At 53.9% G+C, this 23847-nt stretch overlaps 2 protein-coding genes across 5 annotated transcripts; both read right to left on the minus strand.

Annotated features, from left to right (window-relative positions):
* Positions 1-626: 626 nt before the first annotated feature.
* On the minus strand, positions 627-21140 carry MAN2B1 (mannosidase alpha class 2B member 1). 4 transcript variants are annotated; one of them, XM_054464115.2, is made up of 24 exons: positions 20900-21140; positions 20067-20169; positions 19715-19888; positions 19153-19346; positions 18057-18189; positions 17670-17815; positions 15284-15400; positions 12463-12545; positions 12259-12379; positions 12098-12176; positions 11491-11600; positions 10992-11099; positions 10613-10729; positions 9737-9922; positions 6406-6503; positions 6192-6309; positions 4156-4274; positions 3963-4064; positions 3389-3476; positions 3184-3264; positions 2243-2470; positions 1531-1686; positions 1322-1424; positions 627-847 (listed from the first exon to the last, which is right to left on the minus strand). In XM_054464115.2, exons 1-24 carry the CDS (start codon positions 21059-21061, stop codon positions 735-737), a joined length of 3039 nt encoding a protein of 1012 aa, XP_054320090.2. In that variant the 5' UTR covers positions 21062-21140; the 3' UTR covers positions 627-734. The 4 variants fall into 4 exon arrangements, with proteins under 4 accessions (XP_054320090.2, XP_054320088.2, XP_054320089.2 ...); XM_054464113.2 differs by having other exon boundaries at positions 3347-3476; positions 20900-21136; XM_054464114.2 differs by having other exon boundaries at positions 12463-12548; positions 20900-21118.
* A 1264-nt stretch (positions 21141-22404) lies between these two features.
* WDR83OS (WD repeat domain 83 opposite strand) lies at positions 22405-23830 on the minus strand. The gene is made up of 4 exons (XM_054464122.2): positions 23695-23830; positions 23469-23574; positions 22844-22941; positions 22405-22749 (listed from the first exon to the last, which is right to left on the minus strand). The coding sequence occupies exons 1-4, from the start codon at positions 23742-23744 to the stop codon at positions 22683-22685; spliced, it is 321 nt and encodes a 106-aa protein (XP_054320097.1). The 5' UTR covers positions 23745-23830; the 3' UTR covers positions 22405-22682.
* Positions 23831-23847: the final 17 nt, after the last annotated feature.

Below are 23847 nucleotides of genomic sequence, written 5' to 3' on the forward strand. Positions count from 1 at the left end.
CTCATGCCTGTAATCCCAGCACTTTGGGAGGCAGAGGCAGGTGGATCACTTGAGGTCAGGAGTTTGAGGCCAGTCTGGCCAACATGGTGAAACCCCATCTCTACTAAAAATACAAAAATGAGCCAGGCATGGTGGGGGGTGCCTGTAGTCCCAGCTACTTGGAAGGCTGAGGCAAGAGAATCGCAAAAACCTGGAAAGCGGAGGTTGCAGTGAGCCAAGATTGCGCCACTGCACTCCAGCCTAGGTGACAGAGGGAGACTCCGTCCCCAACACACACACACAAAAAGAGATAGGATCTGGCTCTCTTGCCCAGGCTGGAGTGCAGTGGTGTGATTATCACTTACTGCAGCCTTGACCTCCTGTGCTCAAGCAATTCTCCCAAGTAATTGGGAATACAGACACTTCACCCAGCTAATTTTTAAAATTTTTTTTTACAGACAGGGCCTCATTTTGTGGCCCAGGCTAGTCTAGATCTCCTGGGCTCAAGTGATTCTCCCTCCTCAGCCTCCAGAGTTGTTAGGATTACAGGAGCAAGCCACCACACCCGGCTCTGGATCATCAATTCTGTCCCCCTCTAACAAGCAAATAACAGACAAAAAAAACCCACACTCAGTCACAGAGCGACCTGAGTCTTAGTAGTAGCATTTTAATGGCAGCAGCCCCAAGAGGAGAGTGAGAGTCTGGTCTGCCCCCGGAGCAGGAGACTCGGGCTTGGAGGGCCCATCCCAGCAGACCTAACCATCCACCTCCTTCCATTGAACTGAGGCCAGGAAAGTGCGGATTTCCATGGGTTCCAGCGTGATGTTGGCTGGGTCCAGCTGGTAGGGAGTTTGGTGGGGTGTGGGGCCTAGAGAGGTGCAGGGGGAAGGAGGAGTGAGGAGGTGCAGACTTCCTCTGACTCACCCCACTATGCTTCCTCCCCTGGGTCTAGACACAGCTGCACATCCCCAAATCTGTCTCCAGGGCCTCAATCCCAGACTCTTGACCTGCTTCCCTGGCCCTGAATACCACCCCTAGGTCCAATGTCCTCATACCCTCAATCTGACCCCAGGGGTGATGAACACCCTCCCAGAACTAGACACGGATGGGGATTTTCAAATCTTGTTCTTGGGACTAAACACCACCCACAAACCTCAAGACCCATTCCTGGTTTGCCGCACCCATTTCAGATCCTTTAAGCCCCTAACTTGGGTCTGGACTCTGCCCCATACCCTCATGACCTTTTTGGGTCCTGGCCAACATCCCATGCCTCACACATTGCCCCCACCTGCCGGCCTCAGGTAAGACTCCACCCCTTCCCTACCTCTGACCAGGGCCCCACCTGTGTTTGTTGTCCACTTGAGCCTGGAAGCTGCCTCGCGGAGCTGGTTGGCCACCAGCGTGGTCTCCTGCAGGCGGGTGATGGTGAAGGTGGAGAACAGGTCCTGCGGGGAAGGGGATGGGCCCAGATGAGTTGGGGCAAAGCCAGGTTGCCCTTCTCTCCTCTCTCTTGCCTCTCTCTGATCTCTTTCTCAATTCTGCCCTTCTCACCCTCAAGTTCAAGGTAACAGGGGCGCTCAGGTTACGTCCGGAATCCTCTCCCACGGCAAACTGGTGCTCCAAGCGCAGCAGCACCATCTCGGGGCCCCAGCTGGCCAGCGTGAGCAGGTGCACCGAGGGCGGCAGGTCCCTGCGCAGCCCTGAGAACTGCGGGGGAGAGGGCGGGGCTGAGTTGGAGAGGGGCGGGGCCTGGATGGAGAAGGGCGGGGTCGAGCCAGGTCAGGAGGCAGGGCTAGGTTGTAGGGGCGGGGTTTCGCCGGAGACGGGCAGGGCTCAGCCGAGAGTAGCGGCCAGGGCAGTGACAGGGAGGGCTGAGCCAATGGGGAGATGGGTCGGTCCCAAGCTTAGGGTTCGAGTTCCGACGGAGCAGAACTGATGTGACCTGAGACTTTGGGAGTTACGGCGGGGCTGAAGCCGCGGCGGGGCGGGGTGAGGCGGGACAGAGCCTGGGGGAGGTGAGAGGGCGGGGCCGGAGGTGAGTTGGTTTAGGGGCATGAGCTAGGGCTGTGCCTCTACACAGTCCAAGGGGGTTGGGACTGGGCTGGCACTGGGCGGGGACTGCCCAGGGGATGGGGCTGGCCCGAGGGTTTGGGGCTAATTATGGCCAAATAGATCCCCGCTGGGCCTAGCAAACTCCGCACCCAAACCCGGCTCCCTGGTAGACTTCATTCCGGTCCTCTCTGCCTACCCCGCTGCCCCTCACCTGCGTGCGCGGAGGAGCCCCGAGATTGTAGGCGGCGCCGCCATCCGGGGCCAGCACCACCTGAGGGGCCAGGACCTCCTGCTCCGCCAGGAGCCGGTGCCCGGCGGCTGCAGCCTGGGCTGTGTCCAGCAGCACCAGGTGGCGCCCTCGCACCCACGCCCCCGACCCGTTCTCCATTAGTGGCTCCGATACTCCGCGTCCATCGTCCTTCAGCAGCCTTCGGTGCACCTGGGGGGAGAGTGGCCAGGAGGGGGTGAGAGTCGTGGGTTTGTGGGTGTCCTTGGGCCAGAAACTGGGTAAGGGCGTGTGGGAATGTCAAGAGAAATTAAAGGGTGGGAGGAATGGATGAGGATGAAGGTGAGGGTCTGGTAGGGCAACCCCAGCAGAGGCAGGATCCAAGCAGGCATGGGAACCAGGCCGGAAGGAGGTAAGTGCCTAACGGGGGGCCTGGATATGGCACGCCAGAGCGTGGAGGGAGCCTGCGTAGGAGATGGAGAAAAACGGAGAGGAAAAGTCGCACACAGAAATGGAGTCCTTGGCCGGGCGCAGTGGTTCACGCCTGTAATCCCAGCACTTTGGGAGGCCGAGGTGGGTGGATCACCCGAGGTCAGGAGTTCGAGACCAGCCTGGCCAACATGGTGAAACCCCATCTCTACTAAAAATACCAAAATTAGCTGGGCGTGATGGTGTGTGCCTGTAATCCCAGCTACTTGGAAGGCTGAGGCAGGAGAATCGCTTGAACAATAGCTGACATAGCACTATTGCACTCCAGCTTGGACAACAAGAGCAAAATTCCATCTCAAAGAGAAGAAAATAAAGAAATGGAGTCCTCAGCTTAATGGGGCCCGAAAGCAGAGAACTGGGCCAGAAACAGCCTTCAAGGTCCAGCAGGGGGCCAGGTTGGGAGGACCCTGGTTTGGATGGGGCTCTGACCCACTCACCATGAGCTCCAGCGAGCCATCTCTGAGGCTGCTGCCCCCCTGGGAGCGGTCAGTCAGCACAGTCAGCTGCATGTTTCCATCCTGGCGGTTGAAGGGTGAAAGTGGAGGGCAGTCAACCCCAACCCCAGGCAGTTTTGAGATGCTGCAGATAAGGGGTGATTACCTTTCCATCGAGGTGGGGAGGTGCAGGGTGGGGGAGAGCTACCGTGATGTAAATCCGGGTGTTGACTGGATAGTAGTTTCCTGCCACGGGCTCCGTCTGGTTCAGTTTCCAGGTGGGTCGATAATCCCGCCTGGGGTTGGGGGTGAGCTGGTCAGGCTTGGAATCTGGCTCCCCAACTCTTTTTTTTTTTTTTTTTTTTTTTTTGAGACGGAGTCTCGCTCTGTCACCCAGGCTGGAGTGCAGTGGTGCGACCTCGGCTCACTGCAAGCTCCGCCTCCCGGGTTCACGCCATTCTCCTGCCTCAGCCTCCCAGGTAGGTGGGACTACAGGTGCCCACCACCACACCCGGCTGATTTTTTCGTATTTTTAGTAGAGACAGGATTTCACCATGTTAGCCAGGATGGTCTCGATCTCCTGACCTCGTGATCCGCCCACCTCGGCCTCCCAAAGTGTTGGGATTACAGGCGTGAGCCACTGCACCCGGCCTGGCTCCCCCGCTCTTCACTCTTCCTTCATCCTCTGTCTCCCACACTCATGTAATCAGCAAATTCCCCCACCACCCCTGGGCCCCAACACACCACAGACCATCCCCTCAGTGCTCTCAGTCACCCCCCACCTCCTCTCCAGGATCTCCCGGCCGTTGCTGTCTGTGTAGAAGCGTCCCTTTGTCTCCAGCGGTGTGTCAAAACGGCTGATGACCTCTTTCCCCCAGGTGTCGCTGTACCCAATGGGATGGCAAGGTTGTGAGCCTTGGATAAACCCCACTCTGCCCTTATTTCCACACCTCTCTCCCAGCCTGTACCACTCACCCCACAGGTATCGGCCCCACCGACCACTCTAGCTCCAGGTGCTGCTGTCCCGGGTACAGGCGAACCACCTGGGAACACCAGGCTGAGAAGTTCTGGTGCACCTCCTGCACCAAGGGCGTCTGCAGGCACACGGGTGAGGTGGGTGTCAGTCTGTACCTGAGCAGAAGTGAGTCCTACAAATGTCCCCCAACCCTGGCCATAAACCCCATTAAGGGCTACATCAAGGTCAACCTTCAGTCACTGCCACATAATTCTTTTTTTTTTTTTTGAGACGGAGTCTCGCTCTTTTGCCCAGGCGGGAGTGCAATGGCGCCATCTCGGCTCACTGCAAGCTCTGCCTCCCGGGTTCACGCCATTCTCCTGCCTCAGCCTCCCGAGTAGCTGGGATTACAGGCACCCGCCGCCACGCCCGGCTAATTTTTTGTATTTTTAGTAGAGACGGGGTTTCACCGTGTTAGCGAGGATGGTCTCGATCTCCTGACCTCATGATCCACTTGCCTCAGCCTCCCAAAGTGCTGGGATTACAGGCGTGAGCCACTGAGCCCGCCCCACATAATTCTTTTTTCTTTTTTTTTTTGAGACTGAGTTTTGCTCTTGTTGCCCAGGATAGAGTGCAGTGGCACAATCTCGCCTTACTGCAACCTCCGCCTCTCGGGTTCAAGCAATTCTCCTGCCTCAGCCTCATGAGTAGAGGGACTGCAGGTACCTGCCACCACCCCTAGCTAATTTTGTATTTTTAGTAGAGACGGGGTTTCTATCCATGTTGGCCAGACTTGTCTCGAACTCCTGACCTCAGATGATCCACCTGCCTCTGCCTCGCAAAGTGCTGGGATTACAGGCATGAGCCACTGCACCCGGCCTCTTTTTTTTTTTGAGACAGGGCATCACTATGTAGGCACCTGATCAGCAAACGTTCCCACCTGGTCTTGAACTCCTATGCTCAAGCGATCCTCCTGCTTCAATCTCCCAAAGTGCTGGGATTACAGGCATGAGCCACTGCACCTGGCTTGCCACATCACTCTTGAGTGTGGCATAAATGCCTCCTGTTCACCACTGCCCCATAGAATAGGATTCTAGCTTGGCACATGGCTGCCTGGGATAAAGACTATATTGTCCAGTCTTCCCTGAGGCTATCAGTAGCTGAGTGACCACAGTTTGCCCCATAGAAAGTGATCCAAGTGGTGTCAACAATGTTCCTTGCCCCTGTCCCTCTGCTACTGACTCAAACACAGATGTGGCGGCTGGAGCTTCAGCAGCCATCTTGGACCATGAGGTGGAAACTGAATATTGGGGAAGGCAGAGCAACGAGATAGAAGAGGAGGTCCTGGGTGATTATGGAACCACCCCACCTTCTCTGGACTAACAGCCAGACTTTTTGTTAGAAGAAAATAATCATCTATCTTATTCTAGTCACAGTTAATTTGGGTAACTCTGTTAGAACAGGCAAAACTATATACAAATATGCAGACATTCATCTCAAAGGAACTCACAGGAAATGTGAGGCTCTTGAATGTGGACAAATGTGAGTTTTGTCATCTATGAAAGTCAAACATCAATGAGAGACCTTGGGAAAACACTGTTCCTAGCCAGATGCACCCACAGGCATTCACCCTGAGACTCGCCCAAACCCAATCAATCCAAGGGTGGACTCTCAAATATCCACTCCAGATAGAAGCTCCTCTTACTACAGACTTTGGTGAATTCTTCAAGCAGTGATATTTGGCTCTCCTGATTCATGGGCCAAGTGCGAACGCCCCACCCCCAATTTCCAAAACTAAGTACGTAAATGTCCACAGCAGATGTGAATGGCTTTGTATGATGTGTCCTACGGGGAGACTCTCATACAACCAGCCATGAATATCAACTCTATGGAAGGACCCTCAAATATTCCCCCCGCTGATCTGTGGGTCTTAGCCCACTGATCTGAAGGAAAAGTAAATCCTCCCCTACCCTCACTCTACACATGGCCCACCACCCTCCTGGGCTCCATAACTCCCCCATTCCCAGCTGCCCACTCATCATTCCTAGTCCCTGACCTTCACCAGGTGGATCTGAGCCCAGCGGCTCACAGGCAGTGGTTTCTGTTGGTTGGGTCTGAAGATGTAGGCACCTGAGGCCTGGTCACTTTCGTTGTCACCTATACTGGCGTTGTACCTGGGGTTGGGGCAGGTGAGAGTCAGGTAAGGGGCCCTAGCTCTATGCCAACCAAGCACCACCACCCCACCCTCAGGCCTGGTGATCTTCCCTTACCAGAAGAAGGTCTGGCGAACAGGCAGCAGGAGTTGCTGATTCATGTTCATAATCTCCATCAACAGCCCTGTGTCAGGATCAAACGTTGCCCGGATGTGCTGGGCAGAAAAGGGTCCACAGATGGGTTTGTGTGTGTGTGTGTGTGTGTGTATGTGTTTTTTTTTTTTTGTAATTTTTTTTTTTTTTTTTTGAGACAGTCTCACTCTGTAGCCCAGGCTAGAGTACAGTGGTACAATCTTGGCTCACTGCAACCCCCACCTCCCGGGTTCAAGTGATTCTCGTGCCTCAGCTACCCAAGTAGCTGGGATTACAGGCGCCCACCACCCGGCCTGGCTAATTTTCATATTTTTAGTAGAGACGGGGTTTCACCATGTTGACCAGGCTGGTCTCAAACCCCTGACCTCAAGTGATCTGCTCACCTTGGCCTCCCAAGGTACTAGGATTATAGGCGTAAGCCACCGTGCCCAGCCAGATTTTTTTTTTTTTTTTTTTTTTGAGACAAAGACTTGCTCTGTCGCCCAGGCTAGAGTGCAGGGGCGCAATCTCCGCTCACTACAGCCTCTGCCCCCAGGTTCCAGCAATTCTCCTGCCTCAGCCTCCTGAATAGCTGGGACTACAGGCACATGCCACCACACCTGGCTAATTTTTGTATTTTTATTAGAGACGGGGTTTCACCATATTGGCCAGTCTGGTCTCGAACTCCTGACCTCAGGTAATCCACCCACCTTGGCCTCCCAAAGGGCTGGGATTACAGGCGTGAGCCACTGCACCCGGCCTGGGGTTTTTTTTTTTTTTTTTTTTTTGAGACTGAGTCTCGCTCTATCGCCCAGGCTGGAGTGCAGAAAGTGGCATGATCTCAGCTCACTGCAACCTCCGCCTCCCGGGTTCAAGCATTTCTCCTGCCTCAGCCTCCTGAATAGCTGGGACTACAGGCACATGACACCACACCTGGCTAATTTTTGTATTTTTATTAGAGAGGGGGTTTCACCATATTGGCCAGTCTGGTCTCGAACTCCTGACTTCATGATCCACCCGCCTCAGCCTCCCAAAGTGCTGGGATTACAGGCGTGAGCCAACGCGCCCCTTTTTTTTTCAATTTAAAATTTTTTTAGGGCCGAGCGCAGTGGCTCACACCTGTAATCCCAGAACTTTGGGAGACCGAGTTGGGTGGATAACCTGAGGTGAGGAGTTTGATACCAGCCTGGCCAACATGGTGAAACTCCATCTCCACTAAATTTAAAAAAAAAAAAATTAAATTTGTTTTCTAGAGATGGGGGTCCCACTATGTTGCCAGGGGCTAGTGTCCAACTCCTGGGCTCAAGCAGTCCACCACACCCAGCCATTCAACCTGATTTTCTTTTTTTCGTTTGTTTTTGAGACAGAGTCTTACTCTGTCCCCCAGGCTGGAGTGCAGTGGCATGATCTCGGCTCACTGCAACCTCCACCTCCTGGGTTCAAGTGATTCTCCTGCCTCTCCCTCCCGAGTAGCTGGGACTACAAGTGTGTACCACCACGCCCAGTTAATTTTTGTATTTTTGGTACAGACGAGGTCTCATTATGTTGGCCAGGCTGGTCTCAAACTCCTGACCTCAGGTGACCTGCCCGCCTCAGCCTCCCAAAGTCCTGGGATTACAGGCATGAGCCAACGTGCCCACCCCAGCCTTTACTTTTTTCTTTTTTTTTTTTTTAAGACGGAGTCTCGCTCTGTTGCCCAGGCTGGAATGCAGTGGCGCAATCTCGGGTCACTGCAAGCTCCGCCTCCCAGGTTCACGCCATTCTCCTGCCTCAGCCTCCCGAGTAACTGGGACTACAGATGCCCGCCACCATGCCCGGCTAAATTTTTTGTATTTTTAGTAGAGTCGGGGTTTCACCGTGTTAGCCACGATGGTCTCGATCTCCTGACCTCGTGATCTGCCTGCCTCGGCCTCCCAAAGTGCTGGGATTACAGGCGTGAGCCACCGCGCCCGGCCCCCCCAACCTTATTTTCAATCTCACCACCTCTTACCAGGGCCTTCCAGAGCTAGTGCAGTCAACCCCTTCCAGGTCCCTGCACTTCCACACTGGCTGCCTACAGTCTGTTCTCCACAACAGCCAGAGCACACCTGTGATACCCTAAGTCCCATCAAAGCCCTCCTCTGCTGTGGACCAGGGCCAACTTGGGCATCTGATGTGTGAACCACAATGCCAGAACTCACAAGACTTTTAGGGGCCTGTGAGTATGTTTTAACTTCTTTTCTTTCATTTTATTTTAATAAAAATATAAAAAAGATGTTTTCTTCCGAACATGAACAGTCCTACTGCAGAACTTCTTTTATTTTATTGAGACAGGGTCTCACTTTGTCACCCAGGCTGCAGTGCAGTGGCACAATCTCAGCTCACTGCAACCTCTGCCACCTGGGCTCAAGCAATCCTCCTTCCTCAGCCCCCAAGTAGCTGGGATTACAGACATGTACCACCACGCCCAGCTAATTTTTTGTATTTTTTGTAGAGACTGGGTTTCACGATGTTGCCCAAGCTGGTCTCAAACTCCTGAGCTCAGTAGATCCACCCACCTCAGCCTCCCGTGGTGCTAGAATTACAGGTATAATCCACCATGCCCAGCCTATTTTATTATTATTCTTTTCAGACAGGGTTTCACTCTGTTGCCAGGATGGAGTACAGTGGAACAATCATTGCCCACTGCAACCTCAAACTCCCTAGCTCAAACAAACCTCCCATATGGCCCTCCCAATTAGCTGAGACAACTCCTGGGCTCAAGTGATCCTCCCGCTTCAGCCTCCCAAAGAGCTAGGATTAGACACATGAGCAACAACGACTGGCAAAAGCCAAAGTCTTCCTGTTGGTCCTCAAGGCCCTCAAGGTCTGACCTGTCACCCGTTCACCCTGCTTCAGCCACACTGAGCTCCTTGTGGCTCCTGGAATTCTGCACACTCTCCTGCTTGAAGGCTTTTGTGCCTGTTATTCTCTCCCCGTCTGGATCTCTCTTCCTCCAAACAGCCACATGGCTCCCTCCCTCAGGTCATATCTTAAATGTCACCTTTATTGGGAACACCTTCCCTGAAATGTCCCCGCCAAAATTGCAAACTACCACCTCCCACCAGCTCTGACGTATCTGTCAAATGTCACCCATGATCACACTGGGTCCTCATAACAGTCCCAGGAAAGGACACTGAGGCTCAGACAAAGGTCACTTGCTCAAGGACACCCAATGAGGGGAGTTGTGACAGGAGGTCATGAGCCTAGGGACCTGCTGACCCAGAGTCCACACAGCTCACCATGACATTTCAAATTTGTCACAAGAGCAGGAAAGGGGATTGAAATGGGGTCTCACCTCATTTTCGATGGTTAAAGCAGGGGACCAGGATCTCCTGGGGATGGGCTGTGGTGCGTGGGCCTGGGGCTTCCAGCGAGGCACCTGGGCTACTGAATAGGTGCTGAAGCCCAGGGCAGGCAGTGAGGCTGAGAACAGCAGCTCCGGAGGGTGCGCCTGGCTGTCTGAGCTGGGAAATATCACCACCTCGGATAAAGGAGGAGGAAAACTGAGTCAAGAGTACCCATGGAAAGCTATACATGCATGGAGACAAAAAACTCAAGGAAGGAAGAGTCCTGAGATGGAGAAAGGAAATGGAGGTGTGTGTGGTGGGGGGACAGTCAGATTCCAAGGAAATGATTACACAGAAGAGTCACCAGGTGGAAAAAAACCCATTGGGAGGGCAGAGAGACCATGGAGTCGGGGGAGTGAAGGAGGAAGTAGCGGAAGAAACCCTTGAGGCAGGTTCTCGGGGGAGGAAGAGGTTTGGGGGAGGATGTTTTCTGGAATGAAGGAGATGTCCATAAACAGCAATAAATTTTCCTGGGGAAGCGGGGTATTAAAATGGAGGACCAGCCAGGCACGGTGGCTCATGCCTGTAATCCAGGAGGCGGAGTTTGAAGTGAGCCGAGATCGCGCCACTGCACTCCAGCCTGGGTGATAGAGTGAGACTCCGTCTCAAAAAAAAAAAAAAAAAGAGGGAGGACCACTCACAGGAGGCAGATGTTCCCAAGGGGCGACTGATATTAAGGGGCAGAGGCAGAAGATACAAGAGGAGGGAAGAGATATACATGAGTGGGAGGTATTCATGGAGGCAGGCGGTATCCATGGGGGCGATGAGGAAATGCCCATTGGGGGAGGAGTTCCAGCGGGGGAATATTCATTGTCTGGGCTCACATCGCTGGGCACTGTCCTGCCATTGGGGTCCTTCACAACGAAAACGCCTTCGCTGACCGGCAGCCGTACCATCCAATTCACCTTCCGCCCCAGGGGATTATAAACTATGACCTGGAACTGGGGAGGCGGGGGTCAGAGAGGGCATGAGTCACAGCAGGCCTTCTCTAAACCCACCCACTTTGCACAGAAACGCCCTTGGGTGGTCCTGGTGTGGTCAATGCACTTAAGGCCAAGCCCCCTCGAGATGCGTTGTTCTCTGTCCTGACCCAGCTTCGCAGCCCACGTAATTTCACTCCTGTAATAGTCCTCCAAAAACATTTTCCAACTACCCCCTCTAAAGCCCATCTGCCCGAGATCCACCCCTCCCGTCCCGGCTCACGCGCGCCGCCGTCTGGGTGAGCGGGCAGATGCTGATGTTTAGCTGTCGGCAAAAGATGAAGTGATCTTTGAAGCCTCTGAGCCGAGCCAGCGCGTTGCTCAGAAGAACCTGCGGAAGAGCGCAAAGGGACCGGTGGGTTCTGGACTCCAGGCCTGACTCCTCCCGCTCTCCCCAGGCCCCGCCCCGTTCCGGTCTCTGTCCCGCCTCCCTCAAGACTCGCCCCAAAAGCCCTTCTAGCCCCACCCTGCTGCCCTTGACTACACCCATAACTGTCTCCGCCTCCTCTTGCCCACGCCCCGCCTCCTTTTCCCCTGCAAAGCCCCGCCCCGTACCTGTATCTTTCCCCGCCTCCTACAAGCCCCGCCCCCACGAGCCCTTATGGCCCCGCCACACGGCTCTCGGCTACGCCTCACACCTGTCTCTGTCCCCTTTCCCAGGCCCTGGCCTCGCCCCTTCCTGTCTCCACCCCCTTATCTCCCAAGTCTCGCCCCGCGCGCACCTCGCAAGGCCCCCAGCCTGCAGCAAGCTGGCGCGCGTAGTCGTTGGCCACGTGCTGGCGGGAGGTGCCGCTGATGGCGTCGTGATGCTGGAGCACAGCCATCGCCTCATCTGCTCATAGACAATGAGTCCGGTGAGGTTCTGTGGGACTCAGCTCAGACCCCAAGAGGAAGCGAAAGGTCCGGTGCTGACGGGCAGGATTCTTAGAGGCTTTAAGAAGGAACTCGAGGACAGCCGGGTGCGGTGGCTCACGCCTGTAATCCCAGCACTTCGGGAGGCCGAGGCAGGCGGATCACGAGGTCAGATCCAGACCATCCTGGCTAACACGGTGAAACCCCGTCTCTACTAAAAATACAAAAAATTAGCCGGGCGTGGTGGCGGGCGCCTGTAGTCCCAGCTACTCGGAAGGCTGAGGCAGGAGAATGGCGTGAACGCGGGAGGCGGAGCTTGCAGTGAGCTGAGATCGCGCCACTGCACTCCAGCCTGGGAGATAGATCGAGACTCCGTCTCAAAAAAAAAAAAAAAAAGAAGAAACTCGAGGGGGGTGGCCTAGGGGTGGTTTCCAGCTTCAGCCGCAAACCTCTTCCCCTGTTGGGCCCGACACTTACTGAGGGGTGCACTGTCTCCGGAGCCATAGGGTCCCACGTTGGCCGCCAGGCCCACCAGCGCCTCCAGCTGGTTGCACACCTGGAGGCAGAGGGGTATGTTGGGGCACCCAGCCTGTCGGGCCTCGGGGCTGCATGCCCCCTCTAGCCCGGCTCCTACCCACCTGCAGGAAGTTGTAGCTGAGGCGCTCGTAGCGTTTGAGGGCCGGCCGACTGGAAAAGTAACCGGTCCAGAACTGGTGGGGGCCATCCGCGTAAGGGAAGAAGTCATCATGTTTCACTGACCTACAGCAGCAGGGGCATTGAAGGCAGGGTCATGACCCACGGGGCATGCCAACCCCCCCAAGCTCCCCAGTTTCCCCAAATACCAGGTGAGGTTGGCCTTGTTCAGCTCCCAGAGGTAACAAGCGGGGGTGGAGTAGAGAACATGGACACCGCTTCCTTTTGCCTGCTGCTGGGGGAGGCGAGGGAGTGAGCCCTTGGGAGTCCGCACCTTCCTGGGGGCCCACACTTCCACACACGTGTGCACATTCATGCATCCCGTAGGTTCAGTTTCTCTAAATACATATTTGGCGTGCAAGCCAATGGTCGGGTGTGAAAATGAATTTTGGCTGAAGTTGAACATGACCACTAGCCTTTTTAAAAAGGATTTCAGAGATGCAAGAATAAACCTGAAATTTTACTAAACTTTTACAATAATTCCAATTTTATTATTAAAAACTTTTGTGGAAAAACTAAGTGTGACATTATAGGGCAGGAATAATCATTTTGCAGGACCGTCAGATTGTTACCAAAAGACACACTTTTTTTTTGAGAGGGAGTCTCACTTTGTCACCCAGGCTGGAGTGCAATGGCTCCATCTTGGCTCACTGCAAGCTCCACCTCTCAGGTTCATGCCATTCTCTAGCCTCAGCCTCATGAGTACCTGGGACTACAGGCGCCCGCCACCACACCTGGCTAATTTTTTGTATTTTTTAGTAGAGACGGAGTTTCACCATGTTAGCCAGGATGGTCTCGATCTCCTGACCTCATGATCCGCCCGCCTCGGCCTCCCAAAGTGCTGGGATTACAGGCATAAGCCACTGTGCCCGGCCTAGACACAATTTTTATAATGAATGGAGGTGCACTTTTACCTGAGCGAGGTGGAGGAACAAGAAAGTGACCTATGTGAGGAAAAGGATGTTTGTTTTGCACGTGCTGTGTCCCCAGTGTACACAGTAGGTGCTCAATAAACTTTTTTTTTTTTTTTGAGACTAAGTCTCACTCTGTCACCCAGGCTGGAGTGCAGTGGCACGATCTCGGCTTACTGCAAACTCTGCCTCCCAGATTCCAGTGATTCTCCTGCCTCAGCCTGCCGAGTAGCTGGTCTTACAGATGAGTGCCACCACGCCCACCTAATTTGTTGTATTTTTAGTAGAGACAAGGTTTCACCATGTTGGCCAGGCTGGTCTCCAACTCCTGTCTTCAAGTGATCCGCCCACCTCAGATGACAATCCCAGCACTTTGGGAGGCCGAGGCAGGCAGATCACATGCGGGCAGGAGTTTGAGACCAGCCTGGCCAACATAGTGAAACCCTGCCTCTACTAAAAATACAAAAATTAGCCAGGGTTGGTGGCACATGCCTGTAGTCCCAGCTACTTGGGAGGCTGAGGCAGGAGAATCGCTAGAACCCAGGAGGCAGAGGTTGCAGTGAGCCAAGATTGTGCCAAAATCTTGGGCGACAAAGCAAGACACTGTCTCGATAAATAAATAAATAAATAAATAAATAAAATTTTAAAAAGAAAAAATAAAAATAAATGACATAAAAGAGCTGTTTTGGTGAAATAGCAGTGCTGGGAGCGAGTGGAAGGTGGGAATGGAGATTGCACTGGAGTGAGGACAAGACTGATGGGAAGGGGTGTCTGAGATGGGAGAGGGGAGACAAGTTTCTGTGCTGATGAGAGTGACTGACTGCGCACACAGCCACAGCCACAGGCCACTTAGTGCAAAACATTAACACATCTGTGTTGGATAAAATGATAACTGCCCAAAAGTTTCTATGTCTTGATCCCCAGAACCTATTACCACATTAGATTACATGGCAAAAGGGGAATTAAGGTTGCAGATGGAATTGAGGTTGTTCATCAGCTAAACTTAAAGTAGGGAAATTGGGCCACACAGTGGCTCACATCTGTAATCCCAGCACCTTGGGAGGCCGAGTGGGGTGGATCACGAGGTCAAGAGATCGAGACCATCCTGGCCAACATGGTGAAACCCTGTCTACTAAAAATACAAAAATTAGCTGGGCGTGGTGGCACGCGACTGTAATCCCAGCTACTCAGGAGGCTGAGGCAGAAGAATCACTTGAACCTGGGAGGTGGAGGTTGCAGTGAGCCGAGAGCACGCCACTGCACTCCAGCCTGGGCGACAGAGCGAGACTCCGTCTGTAAGTAAATAAATAAATAAATAAATAAAATGTAGAAGAGGGAGGCAGAAGAGGTGAGAATGAGAGAAAGGGATGTGATTACAGAAACAGGGTCAGAAAGATGCTATGTGGCTGGCTTTGAAGATGGAGCCAAGAAGAGACTTTGAATGTGGGCAACTTCTAGATGTTGGAAAAAGCAAGGAAATTATATTCTCTCCTAGAGACTGCAGAAGGAACACAGCCTTGCCAACACCTTGATTATAGCCTGGTGAGACTCAGGCTGGATTTTTTTTTTTTTTTTTTTTTTTGAGACGGAGTCTTTCTCTGCGGCCCAGGCCGGAGTGTAGTGGTACAATCTCGGCTCACTGCAACCTCCGCCTCCCGGTTTCAAGCGATTCCCCTGCCTCAGGCTCCCGAGTAGCTGGGATTACAGGCACGCACCATCACACCCAGCTAATTTTTGTATTTTTAGTAAAGACAGCGTTTCACCACGTTGGTCAGGTTGGTCTCGAATTCCCGACCTCGTGATCCGCCCGGCTCGGCCTCCCAACGTGCTGGGATTACAGGCATGAGCCATCGCGCCAGGCCTCATGCTGGACTTCTTACCTACAGAACTGTAAGACAATGTATTTCTGTTGTTTTGAGCTGCTAACTGTGGTCGTTTGTTATAGAATGACCACAATAGAACAATAGAAAACAAAGCACTGAGAGCTATGCACATGACCCAAGGCCCCCAGATGCAAGCGCACATGTGCACAAGGGTACCACAGGGTAGGCACACTGACCTGCGCATTTACCAGCCGGATGAGCTTGTCAAGGTTCTTGAACCACATGTTGGCATTCTCATATTGGAAGTCCGAGCCCATGGTCATCACAATGTGGTTGGTGCGGTAATACCGGCCCTGCAGGCAAGAGGGGAGTCCTGAAGCCAGAGGATCCTGGGCCATCCCTGTGTATAGCTGTGTTTTGATGTATATGGGGTCAAGGATGTTGGGTGCACATACAGGCATGGGTGGGGGTATGGCATATGGGAGCGTGGGGACACAGATAAAAGTAGCCAGCAGTTGTTGAGCAGTTCTCTTGGACCCACTACCTAGAAGAGGGCATTCAGGCACCATGCCAGTCTATCTCTTGCCCAGCCTATGCTATCTCTTCTAGTGAGGAATGCACGTAATTCCAGGAGGGGGACATTGTGATGGTGAATAGAATAGCATCTTCCTCCAAGGGGCATGAGAACATGATTACAGGGGATCAACCTGTAATCCCAGCTACTCAGGAGACTGAGGCAGGAGGATCGCTTGAGTCTAGGAGTTTAAGACCAACCTGGGCCACATAGCAAGACCCTGTCTCAAGAAAAAAAAAATTAATCTAAAACAGTTTTTTTTTTTGAGACAGAGTTTCACTCTGCTGCCCAAGCTAGAGTGCAGTGACGTGATCTCGGCTCACTGCAACCTCCACCTCCCAGGTTCAAGCGACTCTCTTGCCTTAGCCTCCCAAGTAGCTGGGATTACAGGCGTGCGCCACCACACCCTGCTAATTTTTGTATTTTTAGTAAAGACAGGGTTTCGTCATGTTGGCTAGGCTCGTCTCGAACTCCTGACTTCAGATGATCTGCCCGTCTCGGCCTCTCAAAGTGCTGGGATTATAGGCGTGAGCCACCGTGCCCAGCCATCAATTTTTAAAGAAAGGGAAAAAATTTTTTTTAAGGAGAATGTGTTATGCCAGGCATGGTGGCTCACACCTATAATCCTAGCACTTTGGGAGGCCAAGGCAGGAGGATCACTTGAGTTCAGGAGTTTGAGAGCAGCCTGGGCCACATGGTGAGACCTTATCTCTGTGAAAAAATAATGTTTTTAATTATAAAAATGTTAAAGGCTGGGCGCAGTGACTCCCACCTGTAATCCCAGCACTTTGGGAGGCTGAGGCTGGTGGATCAAAAGGTTAGGAGTTCGAGACCAGCCTGGCCAATATGGTGAAACCCCCTTTCTATTAAAAAGACATAAAACTTAGCCGGGCGTGGTGGTGGCACCTGTAATCCCAGCTACTCGGGAGGCTGAGGCAGAAGAATCGCTTGAACTCAGTAGGTGGAGGTTGCAGTGAGCCGAGATCATGCCACTGCACTCCAGCCTGGGCGACAGAGTGAGTCTAAAAAAAATAAAAAACGAATTCTCAATAAAAATGTTAAAAATAGACTGGGCACAGTGGCCCACGCCTGTAATCCCAGCAGTTTGGGAGGCTGAGGCAGGTAGATCATCTGAGGTCAGGAGTTCAAGACCAGCCTGGCCAACATGACGAAACCCTGTCTACTAAAAATACAAAAATTAGCTGGGCGTGGTGGCAGGTGCCTGTAATCCCAGCTTCTCAGGAGGCTGAGGCAGGAGAATCGCTTGAACCCGGGAGGCGGAGGTTGCAGTGAGCTGAGATTATGCCACTGCACTCCAGCCTGGGTGACAGAGCAAGACTCTGTCTCAAAAAAAATAATAATGAATAATAAATAAATAAAAATGTTAAAAATAGAGGCCAGGTGCGGTGGCTCATGCCTGTAATCCCAGCACTTTGGGAGGCCAAGGCAGGCAGAGCACTTGAGCTCAGGAGTTTGAGACCAGCCTGGACAACATGGTGAAACACCATCTCTACTAAAAATACAAAAAATTAGCTGGATGTGGTGGTGTGCACCTGGAGTCCCAGCTACTCGGGAGGCTGAGGCGGGAGAATCGCTTGAACCCGGGAGGCGGAGGTTGCAGTGAGCTGAGATTATGCCACTGCACTCCAGCCTGGGTGACAGAGCAAGACTCTGTGTCAAAAAAAATTAATTAATTAAAAATAAATTAAAAATAAAGAGGCATGGTGGCTCATGCCTGTAATCCCAGCACTTTGGGAGGCCAAGGCAGGTGGATCACTTGAGGTCAGGAGTTCAAGACCAGCCTGGCCAACATGATGAGACCCCAGTGCAAAAATATAAAAATTAGCTGGATGTGCTTGTTTGAACCCAGGAGGCGGAGGTTGCAGTGAGCCGAGATGGCAACACTGCACTCCAGCCTGGGTGACAGAGTAAGACTCTGTCTCAAAAAAATTAAAAATAAGGAGAACGTGTTAGGGGATGCCTGTACCATGGAAAGGGCTCATTGCATTGTATATACTGGACTCGAAGGTTTTGGACACCAGGGTTACCTGGGCAGTGGCCACATTTAGGAAGTAATCGACCAGCTCCTTGGCGTTGTACTCGGGGCTGTGGGGGTCCTCCACCACCGGCTGATCATCACACAGCACATCCCAGCACAGATTCCTTGGCGGGTTGTAACCATTGGGAAGCACACCTGCAGGTCACACCAGGTTCAAGGGGTGGCCCATCACCCAGACCTGCCCTGGTTTCAAAGCCAGCCATGTACCACCCAGGATGGGCTTCAGAATTTGCGTCCCAATGCAAAAGGAAATGCAGGGCCTTTATTCCCAGACTATAGGAATTTCAGGACAGTGACAGCAGAGCAGATATCAAGCCCAGGGCACTTCTGAGTGTGTGGCACCATGGCTGGCCCTGCCCTCACCAAGCCCCCTCACCAGTGAAGAGGTCCGCAGTCGGGGGCTTCAGGCTGGCGCTGGCCCGCCACACCTGCTCCATCTCCAGCTTCTGCATCCGTACCCACTTATCTTGATAATCAAGGCGCCCAAAGAAGAAGCCATCAAAGCCCATCTGGGGATGGGGGAGGAAAAGGCAGTGTGAATTAGTGCCCAGCCCTCTCACCACCAAACTCCCCTCTGCTTGGGAGGGGCAGGTCAGAGCACAGGTTAAAAAGCAGTGCTAGGTCGGTGTGGCGGCTCTTGCCTATGATCCCAGCCTTCTGGGAGGCCAAAACAGGAGGATCACTTAAACCCAGGAGTTTTTGAGACCAGCCTGCACAACACGGGCAGACTGTCTCTACAAAAAATTTAAAAATTAGCCAGGCGTGGTGGTGCACTCTTGTAGTCTCATCTACTAGGGAGGCCGAGACAGGAGAATCGCTTGAATCCGGGAGATTGAGGCTATAGTGAGCTAGGATTGCACCACTGCACTCCAGCCTGGATGACAGCAAGACCCGGTCTCAAAAAACAAAAACAAAAACACGTAGGGCTGAAACAGAGAGGCCTCCAGCTTATTTCCAAGCTTGGGGAAGTTTCAGAACTCACCACCCTGGGCTAGCAGGGAGAGGGCGGGTCCAACATCAGAACCCAGGTTCACCTCCCCAGCGCGGTCAAAGCTCAGAGCAGGCCTGACTCCAGGAATGAGATTCCCCCTTCCACAGCCTGAGGATGGATGGGGTCTGAGCACAGGTAATGAAGCTGTTTTTAAGGCAGCCTAGGCATCCACTTGCCACACAGTTTAGGGAGGAGCCAGGACCCTAGCTAGTGGGTGGGGCCAGAACACCAAGAGGGGCCTATTAGGGGAGAGGGCGGAGCTGGGCGGAGCCAGCCGGAGCTGGGTCAGCCTGGGGCTGGGCATAGCTGGCTGAGGCCAGAGCTCAAAAGTCACTGGCCTTACAGCTCACTCAAGGGGCAGGGCTTCAACAGGCCTGGGCCTGGTCCTTGTGAGATTTCAGGGAGAGGGCGGGGTTTGAGTGGGCGAGGGAGAAGCCAGAGTGAGTGAAGAAGTGGGCCCAAGAGAGGTCCCGGGTCGCACCTGCGCAAACAGCGAGGCCTGCTCCCGAGAGTGGCCGAAGGGGTCAATGTGCCAGGCCACACGGGGTCGCCCGTCATTGCCAAATGTGTCCTCCAGAAAGTGCAGCCCGAGTGTCATCTGGTCCACGATGGCACCGTAGTGGGTGGCTGCCTCATCGTTCATTACCCAGCCACCGTTGGCGAACTCCAGGCGCCCTGTGCCAGGACAGGCAAGGTCAGGGTCAGCGGTCAGAGCCAGGAGTGGGAGTAGGGTGGGTGATACTGGGAATGTGAAAGCCTGCCTGTGTACTCATTTCTGGCGGAAGGGCAAGAGGGGTCGCTCCCAGGCCATAGTTCCCGGATATGGGAAAGAGGCCCCCCTGCATGGCAGGCTTCCCAGAGGATGCACGGCAGGTGGGGCTTTGTGGGATGTATAGGAGTTCTCCAAATGGAGAGTCCAGGCAGGCGGAGCGACACGCATGTTGTACAGCTTACACATGGCATGACAAAATCTCAGAAACCAGAGATGCAGAAGCAGAAGCTGGGCTGGGCTTCCTCTTTTCACTTCCTTGGGGTAGGCTCACCCTGGCGCACAAGGTCTCGCACGACTTCCTGTGTGGCATTTGTCTGCTGGTGCCACCAACGGGAGAAGAAGGCAATCTCCACGTAAATGAAGCGACGTGTGGGATCTGCCAGCAAGGCAGAGATGACCGAGTCCAGGATGTACTGCACACCGGCGTGCTGGATGTCATTCTTGACTGTGGATAACAGGGATAAGGCTCTCAGGGCACAGCAGAGCCGAGGGGGTTATTCCTAGACACAGGAGCCCAAACCCTGGATATTACGGTAACACTGGCCCCACCCTAATGTTCAGGACCCAGAAGGGATTACAGGGACCATGGGGATCCCAGGGACCAGTCCCCATCCTCTACTCACTTCCATAAAAGTACTGGTCCACGGTTTTGAGCCAGCCCACGTCATCATGTGTGTGAGGCACCAGGTGCACGTTCAGCATGTTCGGCTGCACTGTGGGGCATGTCTGCACAGGGACCCCAAACACACATACCTTGTCAATAACCCCGGAGGTCGGGGGCTGCAGAGTAAGTCTTGCTCTAGAGGTGACTCAGAGAGGCCTGATCTCGTCTATGTGCAGAGGAGGCCAGGCCCTCCCAGGCAGGACACATACATAGCTGTGCTCATAGATACAGCTCCCACTTTGCACAACCCCACAGGGTAGCTCTCATTCACACTCTGGGAAAATAATAATAGAAGTAGCTGATGTTTGTTCAGCATTTGCCAACAGCAGACGGCCACCCTGGGAGGTGGGGTGATGTTATCCCCAGTTTCCAGATGAAGGCACTGAGGCTCAGAGAGGATAGGTGACTTGCCCAACGTCACACGCTCAGGAAGTGTAAGAGCTAGGCTGGAATTTCAGGCAGACTCCAGAGTCCCAGCTCTCAGCCAGCACCTCCCCCCACACATACACTGCTCACCCCCTGCCACCTCTTGCCCCTCCAATCCCACAGTTAAGTGCAGACAAAGTCTAGGCAAGCATCCCGGAGACACGGAGGCAGGTACAATCAGACACAGTCCTATACTCAGATGCGCACAGCCAGACCTCGCAATGACACAAAGCAAGCACTCAGACCACACTGTCATATCATCAGCCATTCACTAGACACCCACAGGACAGACCCACCCACACCTCTAGACTGTATTCTGGGTTTCACTCTGCCTCCTGTACGTTTCCGCTCGGAGGCCCCACTCACCTCGTATCCCCCGGCCCGAGCACCAGGAGCCGCCAGCAACAACAAAAGGAAAAAGCAGAGAGGCGGAAGCGGTGGCCGCAGGGCGCGGGACATGGTCCAGGGGCCTGCTGCGTCCAGGCAGCCGCGAGCGCAGACCCCCGAAGCCCGCGCGTAGGCGCCCATGGCTCAGCAGCTTCCTCCTGGGGTTCCCCGGCCCTGGAAAGGCCGGGCAAACGCCCCGCCCCCAGACCCGGCCGGGCCAATCGGGGTGGGGGGCGGGGCCAGGGCGCGGTCTGGCGGCTCACCGGAGAGAGAGGCTGTAGCCCTGGGCAATCCCGGGGGTCTTTATAGGAAGGTAGGAAAATGCCACCCTCAGGGCACTGGTTGGGCTAAAGGTGACACTGGCGTCTCACGGGCTATGAAGAGTCTTGGAATGCCTCTTAATGCCGGTAGGAGCAGAAGTGCTTTTCCTAAGGGGGCCGGGTTTTCCTAGCCGGTGTAGTGTGTCCATGGGAATCCAGGGTGTCCCATGGACCTTCAGCGCTAGGGTCCTGTAAGGACCTAGCTTGCCTAAGAGGAGGATCTGATGAAGAGTCCTATACTGTGGGGATTGGGACGTTGGGTAAATACCCTTGGAGTACCGGGGATGGGATCCAGCCTGGTTGAGAAGGATCCCTGGGTGTTCCGGAGAGAAAAGAGGGTCTGACAAGTGGGGAAGGACCCCGAGTCTTTCATGCCTTTCCCAATTCCTACCAGTTCATTCTCTGATAAGAAAACAAAGCCCAGACCAGGCGCAGTGGCTCAAGCCTGCAATCCCAGCACTTTGGGAAGGCCAGGCTGGTGGATCACTTGGGCCTGGGAGTTTGAGACCAGCCTGGACAACATGGGTTGTTTTGTAGAGACGGGTTTGAAAACACAAGATTTGTAATTTTACACAAAATGTAAAAATACAAAAATTAGCTGGGCATGGTGGCATATGCCTGTAATCCCAACTACTTGGGAGACTGAGGCAGGAGAATCACTTGAACCTGGGAGGCGGAGGTTGCAGTGAGCCGAGATCAAGATCATGCCATTGCACTCCAGCCTGGGCAACAAGAGCGAAACTCTGTCTCAAAAAAAAACAAAAATTAACTGGGCATGGTAGCACGCATTTGTGGTCCCAGTTACGTGGCAGGCTGAGGTGGGAGGATTGCTTGAGCCCAGGAGTTTGAGGCTGCAGTGAGCATAGATTGTGCCACTGCACTCAGCCTGCATGACAGATCACGACCGTTTTCTTTTTTTCTTAAAAAGGAAAAAAAAAAGGAAACCAAAGCCCAGATTATCTAGATCAGCAGGGCTATCTGGTGAGTTGCCAGAGGGCAGAAGTCACTGTCTTGTCCCTAGCACCTGACTGAAGAGACAAGGTTTATGAAGTAAGCAAGTGAACAGCCAGAAGCCTCCAGACTGGGGCCCCACACCAGGCCTATGGGGCTAGAACCCTTCCCGCCAGGTAGGAGGAACACCCCAATGAACAGAAGAGGCTGACAGCCAGAGTGAAAAACTTTATTATTAACAGGTTTCAATGAGAAAGCAAATGAATACTCTTAGAAACATGGACAGCATCTCCCCCAGCAGCAGGCAGGGGAAGGGAGGCAGGAGGGGTAGGCCTAGGGTGTTCCCTAGGAAAGGGCCAGGTTCCCTCCATCCAGCTGGGGGCATTGAGACGGCCTCATTCAGGGAAGTCCAGGATGGCAGCTGGTTGAGCAGCCAAAGCCCAGGCCTAGTGGATAGACAGGGTCCAAAATGTGACCCTTCTAGGCTGATATCACCATGGGGGCGTCATGGGCTGAGGATTCTGCAGATAGGACATCACCACAGCAGAGATGGACAGCCTGAGACAGGAGAGAGGTGTCAGTCTAGGATGGGCAGGCTGGGCTCCCCCCACCCATTACTCAAGAGTCACTCGTTCTGTAGGCCAAGTCTCACATGAAGCTACTCATCATTTGCTTCGTGTCCTCCGAGCTCCGAGAGTTGGCAAAGCTGATGAAGGAGCAGTAGACAGCGACCCAAGCACACCACTTCAGCTGGGGAAAGGTAGGTGGGTGGGCAGGTCAGTGAAAGGCACAACAATGAGTCCCCAAAGCCACCTTTCCAGACACCAGTTCATGCCCACTGATTCCATCTGATGCAGCTGGGACCTTGCATCCCCCCCCCCCCTCGCCCCCCGGGAACTCCTCAGTCCCACCTGCTCATGGCATACTCCAGATACATGGTTTCTAGTCCTACTGTCTGGCCTGCGTCTCTCAGGGCCAAGAGAGACTCTGACATCCCACATGCTTAAGACCTTGCCCTTTTTCCACAAGTCCTCTCCAAGTTGCTTCAAAGCCTGGCCCCACCCGCAGACCAACCTGCCACATCCCCACCCTGACTCGAATCCTTGACTTCACCAAAGACTGGGGCTTTCTTGGCCCAGCGTCATCGCAGCCCCACTCCCTGCCGATCTCAGGTCCCGCCCCATCAGCAATGACAAGACGCCCCGCTTCATTCCAAACCCGCCCCCGGGCCTCGTTCTCAGGTCCAACTACACCCATAGAAGCTCAACCCCGCCCACCTTAAGCATGAGGCCGCACATGCTGAAGATCATGCCCAGCAGGTTCATGTAGTCCGGCGTCGGGTCGTCCAAGGCCGGGTTACATTCGCTCGGCGGGGGCTTGTACCTGCGACAGGCTCGAGGGTCAGGGGCGCTCAGGTCCTGCCCCCAGGATAGACAGGCGCTTCCCAGGGCCCCGATCCACACCCACAACCCGAACCCGTGGCCACGACCCTGGGGTCCTCACCTCAGCACTTTGTTCGGCCTCCGTGGGTCAGACATATTGTTAGTGGACATAGCTAGTCGAAGGCCAGATCACGCCTCTTCCGCTGCAGAAATCGCAGCTTCCGGCGTGCAAGCTGAGGGCGGATTTTAGAGTAACACCCGAGGCCCTCGCCTT

Source organism: Pongo pygmaeus, chromosome 20 (assembly GCF_028885625.2).
Source record: "Pongo pygmaeus isolate AG05252 chromosome 20, NHGRI_mPonPyg2-v2.0_pri, whole genome shotgun sequence".
Classification (NCBI taxonomy): domain Eukaryota; kingdom Metazoa; phylum Chordata; class Mammalia; order Primates; family Hominidae; genus Pongo; species Pongo pygmaeus.

Bases quoted from the DNA above. Each gene is read 5' to 3' on its own strand.
- MAN2B1 (XM_054464112.2), bottom strand. From the start codon at position 21,061: ATGGGCGCCTACGCGCGGGCTTCGGGGGTCTGCGCTCGCGGCTGCCTG. The intron at 15,401-17,669 runs GTAACCCTGGTG...TCTTGCCTGCAG, and splicing joins TAAATGTGGCCACTGCCCAG to GGCCGGTATTACCGCACCAA. The intron at 2,471-3,183 runs GTGAGTGGGTCA...CTCTCCCCCCAG, and splicing joins ATGGCTCGCTGGAGCTCATG to GTGCACCGAAGGCTGCTGAA.
- WDR83OS (XM_054464122.2), bottom strand. From the start codon at position 23,744: ATGTCCACTAACAATATGTCTGACCCACGGAGGCCGAACAAAGTGCTG. The intron at 23,575-23,694 runs GTGAGGACCCCA...AGCCTGTCGCAG, and splicing joins AGGCCGAACAAAGTGCTGAG to GTACAAGCCCCCGCCGAGCG. The intron at 22,942-23,468 runs GTGGGCGGGGTT...ACCTTTCCCCAG, and splicing joins TGTGCGGCCTCATGCTTAAG to CTGAAGTGGTGTGCTTGGGT.